The 16,024-nt window shown below is 34.8% G+C and overlaps 1 protein-coding gene across 1 annotated transcript; it reads left to right on the top strand.

Annotated features, from left to right (window-relative positions):
- The first annotated feature begins 1,659 nt into the window (after positions 1-1,659).
- LOC148196890 (putative terpene synthase 2) lies at positions 1,660-9,093 on the top strand. Its single transcript, XM_088093339.1, has 7 exons — positions 1,660-1,843; positions 1,953-2,241; positions 5,958-6,333; positions 6,450-6,665; positions 6,742-6,880; positions 8,079-8,324; positions 8,655-9,093. The coding sequence occupies exons 1-7, from the start codon at positions 1,733-1,735 to the stop codon at positions 8,946-8,948; spliced, it is 1,671 nt and encodes a 556-aa protein (XP_087949465.1). The 5' UTR covers positions 1,660-1,732; the 3' UTR covers positions 8,949-9,093.
- The last annotated feature ends 6,931 nt before the right edge of the window (positions 9,094-16,024 follow it).

Below are 16,024 nucleotides of genomic sequence, written 5' to 3'. Positions count from 1 at the left end.
CCAATTAACCTCAGCTATTTACAACAAACTCCACCCATTTTAAAATAGCAATTAATATCATTCCAAAACGGATTCTGCAATTTTGCCAACATCATCAAATCCATCTACATGCTCGCTCTGTATAAAAAAAACACACTACCCATTTTAAAATACCAATTAATACGATTCCAAAACAAAATTCTGTAAATTTACAAAACATCACCAAATCCATCCACATGCTCGATATAAGAAAAAGCAAAACACTACCCATTTTAAAATACCAATTAATACCAATCCAAAAACAGATTCTGGAAATCTACCAAACATCACCAAATCCATCATCCACATGCTTGGTATATCAAAAAACACACACACAACATCCTTTTAAAAAAACTGCACACACCTAATAAAACCATTATTGGCGCATCCAATATGTCCTTTTTTTATTCAAATTATCTACAATCTAATCACCGAACCACAACCTATCCACTCAAAGTAATCCATCCACCATATATTCAGCACAGCATGTTCAGGACTTACACGACAAAATTCTGTAAGCAGATTACTGCTGCACCATGACTGTTTCCACCACCAGTTTCCAAAATATACAATTTTTAATACCTAAAAACCTCCCTGCACTAACACCAGTTTCATGCGTCAGCTTCCAAAGAAAAATTTTCCCTACACAAAACTAATCCATTCGCAAGTTTTCTTTTAAAATATTTCAGAGACTTAACACTATATGACCCATAAAATGTAATGTGCTGAACCATAAAACGTGATCCCTTAAAAAGCTTAATATTCCGTACCCAAAAACAGCAGGTATACATTTTCTCTGAACCATAAACTCCAAGCTTTCTAAGCCTCAATTCTATATCAAAAATCTCAACCAGCCAATTTAACAAAATATTATAATTTCTTAAATTACACACTCAATTGCATACCTGAACTTGCTTTCCCTGCAACCAAATTAAAAAGAAATTCTTCATTTCTATCTTACACTTCGTTTCTGTTAAACATATTATTTATAATTTTAATAAATCTAATTTTCGTCCAAACTACTCTTAAAATAATTTATTTTTCCTAAATATTTCAGTTATTTTAGTTCAACAGTGTTAACCTATTCATTATAATAACAAAGAAATAAAGGTCATGGAGGATTGAGACGAGGATAGAGTTCTAAAAAGTTTTCACTACAAAATATCGCATAGACTCTCAAGATATTAAACAAGTTCGAAAAAAGGTAAAATGCCTAATTGGATGAAAGATATAACTTGAAACGGTTTGTTAAAAAATAGAACATGTTTGTATATCGAGAAAAGTCTGACAGAACTAAAAAAACTATAATTTGAAAAAGGTGAAAGTTTACATAGCAAGGAATCTATTAACATATTTGAATTCGTTTATAAACTTAATAATATACTTATTAGACTGAATAAGAATAATTGTGAACATAATTAATATATCTAAGTTTAATGATGTTTAACATTAACTAATTTAAAAATTAAAGATATAGATAATAGTCATTGAATTTTTTTACTTTTGAAACTTTTAAAAAATATTGAAAATTATTTTTCTTTTCATTTACACAGTGTCTTAATTATGTGGACTCAAAGATATACATTCTCAATTTAATCCATTACCTCTTATAAATTCCGTGTGTCAGTATAGCATGTGACAGACAGGAACAGGAACATACACAATTGAAGAAGGTTGTCTGTTACTTGGTAATACGCATAGTCCCATACAAACCATGTCCAACGGAGGCTTATCAATTCCAATTTCTCCCGTCACTCGACCCACTGCAAATTTTCATCCCTCTGTTTGGGGCCATCGATTTCTTTCCTATGTTCCTTCTTCCGCTGTATTTACTTTTTCAATCTCTTTATCTAAAATGTTACATTTGCATGTATTTAACATTTCATCTGTGTAGATAACATTTCATAAGACGGGCCTTTCATTACTTCATGCAGGAAAGTGATAGCCGTATTCAACAAGCTAAACTACTAAAAGAGCACGTGAGGAAGAGGCTTGTTTCGTCTATTGATGATAACAATTTCTCTTTTAAATTGAACTTCATTGATTCAGTCCAACGTTTGGGTGTGTCTTACCATTTTGAGCACGAAATTGACACTGCTCTATGTCAAGTTTATGACATTTCAACAAAGGACAATAATATAATAGCTCACAACAACGATGATCTTTACCACACGGCTCTACTCTTTCGGCTGCTTAGACAACATGGATACCGCATTTCTTCAAGTAGGTTTTCCTGAGCATTTAACCAAATTTACTTTTCAAAGAACAATAACTTCTTTTTCAAAACACTAGGATGGTATTATTTAAGTTTAGTTTTGGGTGAAAGAATCGTTAGACTCTTACAATACTCTAATCCTTTTGACTATACACAATGTGAGTACAACCCAAGTAATGTTCTAGATGCTGAACATAACCCAAGTATGATTCAGACATTGAGCATAGCCCAAGTACTACTCCACATGCTTTCATTGACCTTCCTAATCTAAAAAGATTTTGTTACTAAGTTATGTGTGACCCTTGCCTAAATAAAGGGAAAAACCATTATACCTATCTAAAGGAATATTAGTTGTAATAAGTAGTGTCTATATAGAGAACCTTCTGTTGAGTAGTGAAGGCAATAAAGGAATTATTATGTATTCTCTCCTAATATTTTTCTTCTTTGTCATGCTTTTCTAGATTATTTTGTTCTCTCTGTTTTATTTCTTACATTTGGTGTTTTCATTCAGCCTTACTTCCTCCACCCATGGTCGACTCACTTGACCCATTCGTCTCCTTTGATCGCAAATTAGAATTGATCTTATTAGTCCAAGCCAATTTTTCCAACACCCTCATGGACATTGACAATCATACGTCCCACCTTGAGAACAACCTCTCACCCACCCCTCAACTGCTCAACTCCTCTTATCGAGCGATACAACTGGACCTCTCATCCTTTGATGGAACTTATCCCCTTGGTTGGATATTCAAAGCTAACCAATTCTTCACCTTCCACGAAACTCCCCCGAAGCAACACACACTAGTATAGGAAACGGAAATGGCACCGGTTAATCTAGTTTATAGGCACCGGTTCTACAACCGAGGCATATAGAGACGAGGTAAAAAGGATAAGTTTAATGCCTCGGTTGCGAACCGAGTCAAAAAGAGATCGGTTTTCGCCTCGGTCCTCCTTTGAACCGAGACCGTATCTTAGAAAATTGAATAAAAATAAATTCAAAATACTGCTGAACCTGCTGGGATTCATTACAAAGCATCAAAGTTCATTACAAAGATCAAAGTTCAGATACATTACAGAGCATATAACAAAAGCCACTGGGATGAAAGAATTCATGTTGTTCATTACAGAGCATATAACAAATGGAAACAAAATCAAAAAATAGAATCCGAAAATCATTACAAAGCATCAAAGTTCAGATACATCAGAAAATCAGAAAATAATAGTTCAGATACATTACAGAGCATATAACAAATGGAAAAAAAATCAAAGAAACCAAGGATTCATACTTTTGGGCAACGGCAAGCGGCTCCCGACGGCAAGCGGCAAGTGGGAAGCGGCTCCCGACGGCAAGCGCGAAGCGGCGAGCGCGAAGCGGCTCCCGACGGCAAGCGGCAAGTGAGTGCTAGGCCAGCGACTCCACCACAGGCACGTGATCTGGATCTGGATCTGGATCTGGATCTGGATCGGCCACCGCTTGCTCTTCACTCGAGAGGCGATGCAGTCGTAGGCGAGGTGGAAGCCGCACTCGAAGCCGTCGGACGCGACGAGGTGGTGGTGGCTCCCGATGGCGGTGAGGCGAAAGGTGGCGTGGAGAAGGAAGAAGAAAGCTACCGATGCTCGAGGAGGAAGAAAAAACCTTATTTGGGTGGCGTGAGAAGATGAAGATGGTGGTCGCGGCGTGGTTGAACGGCGGTGCTTGCGGCGCTGATGATGGGGTTTGGTGGAGAGGAGAAATCGGAGGGAGGGAGGCAAAGATGAGAGCGAGAGCGCGAGATATGAGAGCGAGAGTCTGAGAGGTTTTGCGGGAAGAGAGGTTTTGCGGGAAGAAGAATAGTGAAAGTGAATAAAGTTTTGAACTATAACCCTCAAACCCAGCAATCGAGGCAAATATAGGCCTCGGTTAATTTCCAACCGGTGCAGTATACTCTTTTCAAAAGCGGGTTTAAAAGAACCGGTGCAGTATACTCTTTTCAAAAGCGGGTTTAAAAGAACCGAGGCATATAGTGTCTCCAAAATTACATTTCTGCCACCGCGTTTTTATATGTCTCGGGTTTTCAAAAACCGAGGCATAATACGCGATTTAAAAACCCTATTTTTTACTAGTGACATTTAGCTCGCTTCCTTTTCTCTTAAAGGAAAAACCCTAGCTTGGTTTTAATAGATGGAACACAATAGGTTACTTACTTTGTGGGACTCCTTCCTCCGAGTACTAGAGCTCCAATTTGCTCCTTCGAAATTCGACGATCTTATGGCAACGTTGTGTAAGCTCTCTTAAACTCACTCCCTACAAGAACACTTCTTTGAGTTTGAGACACTCTCCCATAGGATCTCTGGTTACCTCCCACCAGTTTTTATATCAGTTGTTTTATGTCCAAAGTGTGTGATTTCTATTTGGACCCTGTGTTTCTTAGCCAGTTTAGGCATGAGCTCTTCCACTTAAGCGGTACCAAGCTAGGGATGTCCACAACTTACCATCCTCAAACCAATGGCAAAATTGAGGTGGTTAACAAGGTCTTGCAACAATATCTTGGTGCTTCGTTCATCACAAACTATCATTGTGCGACAAATTTCTTCCATGGGCTTAATGGTGCTTCAACACCACTATTAACGCTTCTATCAAGATGACCACATTCGAAGTCGTGTATGGTCATCCCCTACTATCTATTCCCCAAGCTCTATGTTCCGACACTTTAAATGTTTTTATTTAGTTTGAATTGCAATCTAGAGTTGACATCATCCGTAAAATCAACAACAACTAATGTTAAGAGATGGGCAGACACCAATTGTCACGATCTCCATTTATAACTTGGAAATTTGGTTTATGTTCGTCTTTATCTTCATTGTCAGGTTTCGATTGTTGGTCATTACTGGGGCAACTTCAATAAATGATTTGTCGGTCCTTTTCAAGTTTTGGATCGAATTGGACAAGTTGCTTACAAATTAGAGCTTCCTTCAACTGCCAAAATCAACAGTCTTTCACATCAGCTTTCTCAGACCACAAAATAAAAGCTTCAAAACTTCCCTTGGGATTCAATGATAATTAACCCATATTAGAACCCATAGCTACTCTAAACACTAAGCTAGATTTTGAATTAGGTGCAATGGAGGGGTCTTCCACTAGAAGATGCTACGTGGGAACCATGGGGAGTTATGAAAGAGCAATTCCACCTTGAGGAGAAGATGCTTCTCCATTTTGAGGTGATGAAAGAATTATTGGGTAATACTCTACGCGAGCCTAAGTACTGCCCCAAATGTTGAGCATAACCCAAGTACCGCCCTAGATGCTAAGCACAGTCCAAGTATTGCTCCAAATGCTTCCATAAACTTTCCTAAGAAGGTTATTCGTTAGTTAATTTATCTTAAGGATTTTGTTACTAAGTGACGTGTGACCCTATTCTAAAGAAGAGAGAAATTTTTTATACCTATGTGAAAGAATATTAGTTGTTTGGGTCAGTAAAAATTTCTAAGTCATCAAAACTCAACAACCTCTTATAAATATAATTTTATCTGAAGAGGGTTTGTTCTCTTTTAAATTATACAACACATTTTTATTTGATCAAAACAATTTTCACTTTTACGATTGGGTTTATAGGGTGAATAAAACCAACTTATACAAATAGTTTGATTTTAATGTTTAAGTCATTTGGGTGGTGGCATCCCTTGTATAATAGTTGTATAATTAAATATATATCTTGAAATCAACACATGTTTATATGTTAAACAGGTGTATTTTTCAAATTCGGAGATCAAACTGGAAAATTTAAGGAATGTTTAGCCGATGATATTGAAGGAATGTTAAGTTTGTATGAAGCAGCCCAACTAAGATGTTGTGGAGAAAATGTACTTGAAGAAGCACACAATTTCAGTCTGGAGCAATTAACAAAGTTTATGACCACCCAACTAAGTTGTTCTCTTGTGGCACGAGTTCAACATACCTTAAGACAATCACTTCGTCGAGGTTTCCCTAGGTTGGAGACAACATATTTTGTGTCTTTCTACGAAGAATATCCATCTCATGACGAAAAATTGATAACATTTGCAAAATTAGATTTTAACAAGTTGCAGGAGCTGCATTTGAAAGAACTCAGCTGTCTAACCAAGTAATATATTCCTCGACACATTACCTTTCGTTGTATAAATCAATATATATCAGTTAAACATTCTATCCTTTTGTTTTTGTCTTTGAAATATTAATGTTGTTTTGTTTTTTATTCAGATGGTGGTATAAGGATTTAGATGTCTCATCCAACTTACCTTTTACACGAGATAGGATCGTAGAATGTTATTTTTGGGCATTGGGGGTGTATTTTGAACCACAATATTCTAGATGGATAACAGCAAAATTAGCAGCTCTAGGTACCATGATTGATGACATCTACGATGCCTATGGAACCATAGAAGAACTTGAGCTTTTCACCAATGCAATTGACAGGTTAGGCACATCAAAATGATATATCTTTAGCTTAATTCTACCAATATATCAAAGATAACTTTCTCGAAACTTGCAGGTGGGATATTCGTTGCTTGGGTGATCTCCCAAAATACATGCAATTATGTTATAAGGCAATTTTGGACGTATGCGAAGAAATTGACCAGGAGATGAGAAAGCAAGGAAAAGTATACTGCATTAAGTATGTCGCGAAAGAGGTAAAATTATAGTTTCAATTATTTTTTTCTTATTCTTTATTCAACTGCTACTAAGAAGTCACATTAAATATTCTTTGAAGCGTAAAAAAATCATATTTTTTTAAAGTATCACTTATCCTGACCATAAATAAATAAATAAATATATATATATATATATATAGCTATAAACGTTCATAATCACGACTAAATATAAGATTAATTTAAAATATATAAATGAATATAAATCTCATTTTATAAATTAATTTTATAACATTAAATTAAATTTAAAATATACTTCTTAACATTTTTACTTCATAAATAATACTCAATTTTATACCTGTGGCATGTGGTAAAAGAACCTATCCAAATATGCTGTCATTCCAGGAATGACAGATCTCATATACTTTGTCTGAGATTTTTTATTTTATTAAAAAAATAAAAAGAGCAGTAGTTTTGACGTAACAAAACGACAAATTACGTTTGTTTGATGGATTAAATAATAATATTTTGATTATAGTTACATTGTTTTTTTAATTTAAAATTATAATATATATTATATTATTAAAAAATAGTCAAATGTTTTTTAATCCGTATGAAACTAACTTTTTCCAAATAGAAATTGTATTATTTGATGGTTGACGATACATAGACATCACTTTTTTACATTCAACACAAAAGAAAAACAATTTTTTCGTAAAATATCCTGCTACACAATAATGTATTTTTGTGTAAAATATAAAAAAATTCTTCTACTGCTTCGGTTCAACTCCAAACTGAGGCATAAAACCCCTCACTCGGTTCACCAGTAACTGAGGCAAAAGCATACAATTTTTTGTCTCGGTTCAGAATCGAGACAAAAAGTGTAAACTTTTTACCTCGTCTGTATATACTTCGGTTGCGGAACCACTGCAGATAGACAAAAATAATTGTTGTCGTTTCCCTTTACTTCACTAGTGACTATTCACCACTAGAAAAACAATTTTATTTTAAAATATAAAATAAAATAAGTAATCAGGTAGAATAATAATTAAAATATTAATATTTTATTTAAAGTTAGATAGATGTAGAAAGATTGAAAGGTGTAGCTTTAAAATTTTCATATTCAAAAACGTGTAAGATTTGGCATACACAAAGTGTGACCATCTTTTTCTTATATCCAGTGAAAACTGTGGAATATATTTCTGAATATTATATATTTAAATTTGTGCCTTTATGCTAGATAAAAAGACTAGTCCAGGCTCAGATGGTTGAGGCAAGATGGTGCCATTCCAACCACGTTCCAACAGTGGAGGAATACATGCAAGTAAGAACAACGTCCAGTGGTTACCCTCTCTTGATTACCTCATCCTTCCTAGGCATGGAAGATACAACAGAGGAGATCCTTCTATGGGCAACGAATGAACCAGTAATTATTGCAGCTTCTATACTTCTGCTTAGGATCATGGATGACATTGTTGGAGATGAGGTGCACCCTACACACTAATTAATTTCTATCAATTTAACTAAATAGAGAATTACAAATTATACATAATTTTAGAAAATATGTCGAGAATAAATAATAATAATAGAATTGTACTTGTCAGTTTCTTTATAAACTATAGGAACCACTTATAAGTAATTTGAGTTTATATAAGAAATTTGTCTTAGTTTAGGAGTTGGCAATTGCAAAACTCATAAAATTTTAAAAGATAAAGAAATAATATTTTTTCTAAGATCATTTGTAAATCCTATATGTTAAATATTAATTTTATTTGGATTCTGTTTTTTCTTTTTGTTGCTATTTTTGTCTGTGAAGTTTGAACAGGAGAGACAACATGTTGTTTCAAGCATTCAATGCTATATGAAGGAGCATAAAATCTCAAGGAAATGTGCCATTGAAGAACTACGCAAGTTAGTTGAGAATGCTTGGAAGGACATAAACGATGCATGCTTAGCTCCTACTCAAGTACCAATGAAATTTCTTATGCGTGCGGTCAACTTTGCACGTGTGATCGACGTGCTTTACAAAGACGAAGATATCTATACAAATGCAGAAGGGATAATGAAAGATCACATTGAAGCTTTATTAGTTAAAAAGATGTCTGTATAAACTAGAAGCTTTGGTCTTTAATTAATTGTTGGTGATCTACATTTTGTGTAACGGTCGGCTTGAAACCCCATGTTGCTTGCATATCCTTTTGGATTGTTCGACAAGCTTCTCAAAAAATAAAAATATGTCAAAAAAGAATTTTTTTTAATTAATAATTTCCTTTTAGAAATATCAAACATACTTTTGGACAATTAAAATGCATTTTTTTCCGATATAACAATTGAAGTAAATGTTAGCAAGTTTATATTGAGGATGATATACGATTTTAATTTCCTTTGAAGTTAAACACACATTATACTTTTCCATAAAATACTAACCGTATTGGTATGCTGGAAAGTTTTACAATAAAAGTTAGTTAGAGATAAGGATAGTTTATATACACCTTTATCCTTTTATTTCTTAATATCTTTCAATATATTATTTTAATGATTAAAACATACCGAAACATAAAGTTGTAAAATAGATAAGGTTACTATGGTCTTATAATTGACCAATCGGGTACGGCGGCAGACTGCATGAAATGGACCGAGCGGTTGATATGTAAGAAAGCGTTTCGTGGTCGCTCGGTTCCGACAACAGTTGAGCAGAGTTAAGGCACAATTAATGTTACAACAACTACCGTTAAGTGGTTAAGGTTTGCGTTAATGATCATTAAGAGATAAATTAATTGGTCAAATTTTCTAAACTCTATAAATAGGAGTCAAATTTCGAGGTAAACTCACTTTGGCTCACTATTAATTTACAAAAGACCTACAAAAAGATTTTGACTTGGGCTTAGCAAATTAAAATGCATTTTTCTTCCAATAACAAATTGAAGTAAATATTAGCAAGTTAAATGTCATATCGAGGATTATATTGGATTTTGATTTGCTTTGAAGTTATCTAAAAACACATTATATCTTTGCATAAAATACTAACCATGTTGGTATGCTGAGAAGTTTCAATGATTAGATGTTAGAGTTAAAGATAGCTTATATACACCTTTATCCTTTTATCTCTTAATATCTTTCAATATATTTTTTAATGATTAAATTATACCGAAAGATCAAGTTGTAAAATAGACAGATTCAATTATTGATCTTGACAAAATTATTTTAGGAAAATTTAGAACGTTGTTGCTTGTGGTGAGCAGAAAAGGAATGATGGGTGTTCTTACTGAAGTTGGGAGTACGTAAGACCCTCTGATATGTGGCAGCGACGATTGGACTAAAGAAGTTCCTTAGTGTTGAGAAACGGGGTAGGTTCTGATTTTTAGAATAGCAAAATTGTGCATATATGAGCTTCTATAGAGTTTAGGAATCCTGTGTTGTTTATGACATTTTAATATGAATTAACTATGGAATATGTCCGTTGAAGACATTCCATTAAAAGCAATGATTTGTAAGTTTGGAAATAAAAGAAACTGTTGGGACTATAATTACTATAATAATGGGTCATGCCGCTTGGGCTTTTTGGAGTTGGTTATGTATATAAGCTCCTTGTGTCTCAAGAGTTTTCTCCGATGGTATCAGATATTAGGCAGGCTTGACTAGGTTGGTTTAGCAATTGGATTCTATTGACTAGGTTGGTTTAGCAATTGGATTCTATTGAGCAGTTTGGGCTTAAGGTCGGGTTCTTTTAAGGGTATTGCTCCCTCCACCACCACCCTATACTTCTTCCACCTCCCCACATTATTTTAAATACAATTATATCCTTAAGTTAAAAAGATTTTTACTTTTACCCTATTTTAAATAATTTGAAACCCTAATTTTACTTTTCCAGCACCCACCCACGGAACTCTCTTTCCCTTTCCCCATTTTCGTTTCACCTCCCCACCTCCCGCACTTCCATTCCTTTTTCTTCCCAGTTTTTTTTTGGTTTGAAAGCTTTCATTGCCACCGTGGTGTGAAGGAGCGTCGCCGCCGTGGTATGGAGGAACATCGAGGAGCGTCCAGAGCATCAACCAGCATGAGGAACTATACATCAACGGAGGTGACATTTTTCAACAGATGTCGCCTAATAAAACAAACTCTAAAATAAAAAAGTAACCTTTAAACGGAGGTGACATCTTCAACGGATGTCAACATCCGTTTAAGGTAAAACGGGTGTTGACATCCGTTGGAGGATGTTGACATCCGTTGGAGGATGTTGACATCCGTTGGAGGATGTTGACATCCGTTGGAGGATGTTGACATCCGTTGGAGGATGTTGACATCCGTTGGAGGATGTTGACATCCGTTGGAGGATGTTGACATCCGTTGGAGGATGTTGACATCCGTTGAAGGATGTCACCTCCGTTTAAAGGTTACATTTTTTATTTTAGGGTTTTACTTCAAGGTTTATTCGAATACGAGGAAGCACGACACGCACTACTCCATGCACTGCACCACTCCACGCACTGCACCACGAGAGCGATACTGCACCACGAGAGGGAGACTGCTTGATAATTCTTTCCACCACCACCAACCTTTGCAACTTGTAGTATCTCACAACGACGAAAGAAAGAGAGGAAGAAATATAATGTTAAAATGAAAGAAAAGTATTTTACTCATGTATGGGACTAGAATAGGTTATTAGTGAAATAGGTTGTGAATGAGTAAAATTAAAAAATAATAATCCTAAAAATAAAATTTTACTAAGGGACAAAATAGTAAAGGGGAGGTGGAGGAAGAAAGGTGTGGTGATGCAGGGAGCAACACCCTTCTTTTAATGGCTTAGTCTAGCTAACTTCCCACACAATCTGTATGTGTTCTCGGTGAATCCTGTGATGAAGGTGATAGTGACATTGCTTTGTTGACAGGTTCTGCATTTGCTTCGAAGATATTTAGGTGAATATGTAAACAGACTCTCTACGGAGGCGTTGAGGATAAGTGTTTGGAAGGGTTTGTATTCTGCCACTTTCTCACATCTTACTCACTTTGTTTACCGCGTCTGGTGAATTCAGGCACAAGTTCGACAAATAGGTTTAATGATTATTCTTTATGGTTATTCACTACCGAAATGCATTGGGAAATCTTGTTTGGTTATTCATGGCTTGTATTTTGTCTTTTTCTTTGGTGATGATGTCTAAGTGGCCTGAAGTTAATGCTACTTTTGTTTAATTAGCTCTTCAATTTCTGTTTTGGTCATTCCCCTGGATGGATATATTTGTTTACTGTCCTTTGAATTTGAATGATTTATTTTTTCCCCTCAATTTCTTTTCAGCATCATTTGTAATGGAAGGTATTAGTGTTGTCTGTAATATGAAGCTCTCTTGTTGCTATTCTCCACTTCAAAGTAATTTCACATTGTATTCATATGTGGGATGTATAGAGAAGTCAAATGCTGTCCATTTCTGAACATATTTCAATTTATCTAGGCAGAAATTGAAACTCACATGCACCCTGGATCTCTGTCTCTATATGTTCACTACGGACAAAGTAGGCCAAAAGATGCAAAAAGTCTCGCTCAAAATGATGTTGTAATTACTACATATGGAATTTTAGCCTCTTAATTTTTCCAGTGAGGTAGTTGAAACTTGTCTACTATCTCTGATTGTTATATTTACTTCATTTTTCAAGACTTTTCAATTAGTGAATATATGTCCTATGTACAAAATGCAGATGATAATGGTGGACTCTTCTCAATTCGGTGGTTTAGAGTTGTTCTTGATGAAGCACATACCATAAAATCTTCTAAGAGCCAAGTTTTTGTTGCAGCTGCTGCTCTAATTGCTGACTAATTTCTTTGTTGTATAAGTGGATTAATTATCTAATTAATTTACCCTGAATAAACATTTTTATACTGATCCTAAATTATGTGATGCATCAACATGATATGCCATAAACCTTTAATTGGCACCAAGGTTGCTTCATATGATTAAACTTATATAAAATATTTATTTAGCTTTGATTATGTCTTACAGTTTCCATCTTTGGGTGTATAATTAGATTTTATCCATGTCATTATAGTTTCCTGGTTGATGAGAGTTTGCTCATTTGTGCTGAGATGTGGAGTTGGAAATTCTAAAATTTGTGACATCTTAGTACCATCATTAATTAATAATGTTTTTATTATAGTGTTGTTTTTTGGAATTGTGTTTAAACAGTATAACCCTCGGTCTGGAATACACATACCTGACAATGCTGTCAAACCCTTAGTTTTTGGAATAATTTATTCTTTTTTCAATTCCAAATGATTTGGGTATGAAAAACTTTTTCAGTAAAGTTCAAACATCAATTTTGGGATTTCTTTTCCAAATGAGTCTTTACTTCAAAGTTTTCATATCATCTGCTGCTTATGTGTTTTGTATTGGCTTATTTTGGATTAATGTAAAATGAGTGCATTTTTTTTTGTCTTGATAAAATTTTTCTTTCTCTTTTTACATATGTATAATTTGATATTAATCCTTTTATTTCTTAATACATGAAATTAGTCCATGATCATGTTTTATTTTTACATCCATATGCGCATCAGAGAACATGACATCCATATACTGCATCAGGGAACAAGATTGACATCCATATACTGCATCAGAAGAAGAGCTACATTAGCATCTAGGTTTGATACAACTCTAGTGATGTTAGGTGTCACAATTTATTTCTGTAGAAGTTCTCTCTTGTCGATGGATATTTTCTTTTTGAAACACTTGATTTTGTTGTAGGAGCTATGTATGATTTTAAGAGTTGTAAGAGCAATGTATGATTTTAAGGAACAAAGTAATAAATTTGGTGATGTTTTCTTCCATATTTTTTCCAACGATTTTCTCTTGTCTCTTAATAAAACCTTGGAAATATACTTAAGGTGTTTTAGCTCTAAGTAGCCTAAGAGTTGGAGTTACGTTCTACCTTGGGATGAATACTGGTATAACACCAATTTTCAAGGGTTAGATAAATACACTCTCATTGAAGTGGTGTACAGGAGAGCTCCTACTTCCCTAGTTCGCTTCATGCCCGAAGAAACTATAGTGGTGAATGAAGCCCTCAAACAACAAAAGTATCACCTTATCAAGGTCCAAGAATAGATGGTGAAGTTTGCCAATAAGAAACGAAGGCTATCTTTCATTAAGGTAGGGGATTGGGTATTTTTGAAGATTAGACCACATAGACAGAGATTCTTGCCAACCAGATTACACTCGAAATTGGAAGCCATGTATTATTGGTCATTCCAAGTTCTGAAACAAGTAGGACCCATGGCCATTCAATTCTAGCTTCCAAAAAACAACTCACATTCATCCTGTTTTCCATGTATCCCGACTTAAAATAGTCGTAGGGATACCACAGGTTAAGAAAGAGCAACCAAAAGACTTACAAGGTAGGGGGAAATCTACTTTCCCCTTAAAGTGTTTGAAAGAAGGTCGAGTCAGTTACAAAGGGAACTGATACCTCATGTCCTCATTGAATGACAGGATGTGGGTCCAAAATAGGCTACATTGGAGAATAAGGGGACCAAAAGGGTCCAACTCCCTAACTTTCACCTTGAGGAAAAGGTTGTTCGGGACCTAGAGAGTCTTGGTAGAACTATAAAAGTTTACATTAGAAAGAATGAAATAAAAAATAGTTGATAGGGGGTTTTGGGGAAACAATTCGGTGGAGGTTGTTCGGTAGTTGTAGTTCCTTTATGAGGGTTTGCCTTTTAAGGAGGGTTGGTATCTAGGGACAAACAAATTTTCTATCTTTGTTGTTGATAGGATTGTTCCTATGTGAAGGGAGATTGTTCCCTTCAATATTATTGAACATTTTTCTTTGTTTCCCAAGTAATAATACAAGGTTTACATCGTGTGTGTGTTACGTGTTCTATTCTCAAATCAAAAGAGGGATTGGGTTTCTTGTCACCAAGAAACCTATCAGATACAGAGCCTAGCTTGTCGAGTTGCTACGATACAGAGGCCAACAAGTTATGAAACAAAGCTCGGCCAAGGTAGCTGTTATAGTGCAAACATTACAAGAAAAATGTGTGTTTCTTATCAGTATTTACATACAGATTTTAATCTGTAGGTAACATAGATATTACATGCAAATTTCATATACGGATTTTTAAAAGTAAATTGCATACAAATTTTACATACAGATTTTTACCTATTGATTTTCCATATGTAAAATCCATATGCAAATTTATCGTGTGAGGGTGGGAAATTTTGCGAAGGATGGGATCTGGATGTACTAGTACAAGATTCATATGTAAGTAAAAATAAATTTACCTACTGATTTTACATACAAATTTAAATGTAATTAAATATTTAAAATAAATATCAATAGTTATTTACACACTACCTCACTCAAAATTTTTGTTTTTTTTTCTCAAACCCTAAAAGCTCGATCAGCTACTAACTCACTGTTAATGGATTGGCAAGTGTACCAAATCGCACAAGTAATATAAAATGGTAAGACCAAGTATCATATCCCAAAGGACTGTCAGCACTAAACAATTGTGTGATAACTCGATTAATTAAGACTTAAAAGAAACAAGATCATTGGTTTAAGATGCAAAGATATAAAATTAAATATGAATGCAAATTGATCAATAGTAGAGTAACACAAAGATGAACGAATGTTGTTTAATATGAGATGAATATGTTGTTAGGGTTTGATTTCACCAAGTTTACTCTCATGTATATAAAAATTCTTCTTTTTACATTAATGTTAACGTCACTCACTAAATTACTTAGAACCCGATCCCTCGGTACAATAAGTCTGCCTTAATTCCTAGTTCGTGCAATTCCTAGCGTTCCTAGAAAATTAAGTCTGAAGATCAAGAGCTTAAGACGACCAAGTACTCACACCCTTATCCTTGAGAAATATTACCCTTGGGAGAATTCAACAAGAACCTGAATTGTAAGGAACCTCCCGGAACTCATGCAATTCATAAATCATGCTACTAAATGAGTTGAATAGAGCAAACATTGAAACAAATGAATTCCCTAACAATTAATGAAAAAACATATAAATTAAGAATCAATTCAAATACATGAGAGTTCACAAGGTTACATCATCCCCCAACAACAAATAGAGTTTAGTTCCCCATGGAGAAACTAGGTGAATAATGGGAAAGCATGAGATAGTAAAACCCTAAAAGTAGAGGATGGAAGCTCCCGCCTCCAGATCCACCTTCATCGAGTA

This window comes from Vigna umbellata, chromosome 6, assembly GCF_029865625.1.
Source record: "Vigna umbellata cultivar VRB3 chromosome 6, Vumbellata_1.0, whole genome shotgun sequence".
NCBI lineage: Eukaryota > Viridiplantae > Streptophyta > Magnoliopsida > Fabales > Fabaceae > Vigna > Vigna umbellata.
The sequence above is the reverse complement of the archived record's forward strand: the minus strand, read 5'-3'. Positions and strand labels throughout refer to the sequence as shown.

Coding starts and splice junctions, on each gene's coding strand:
- LOC148196890 (XM_088093339.1), top strand. CDS start 1,733: ATGTCCAACGGAGGCTTATCAATTCCAATTTCTCCCGTCACTCGACCC. Junction 6,666..6,741: donor TTCACCAATGCAATTGACAG/GTTAGGCACATC, acceptor CGAAACTTGCAG/GTGGGATATTCGTTGCTTGG. Junction 6,881..8,078: donor TTAAGTATGTCGCGAAAGAG/GTAAAATTATAG, acceptor CCTTTATGCTAG/ATAAAAAGACTAGTCCAGGC.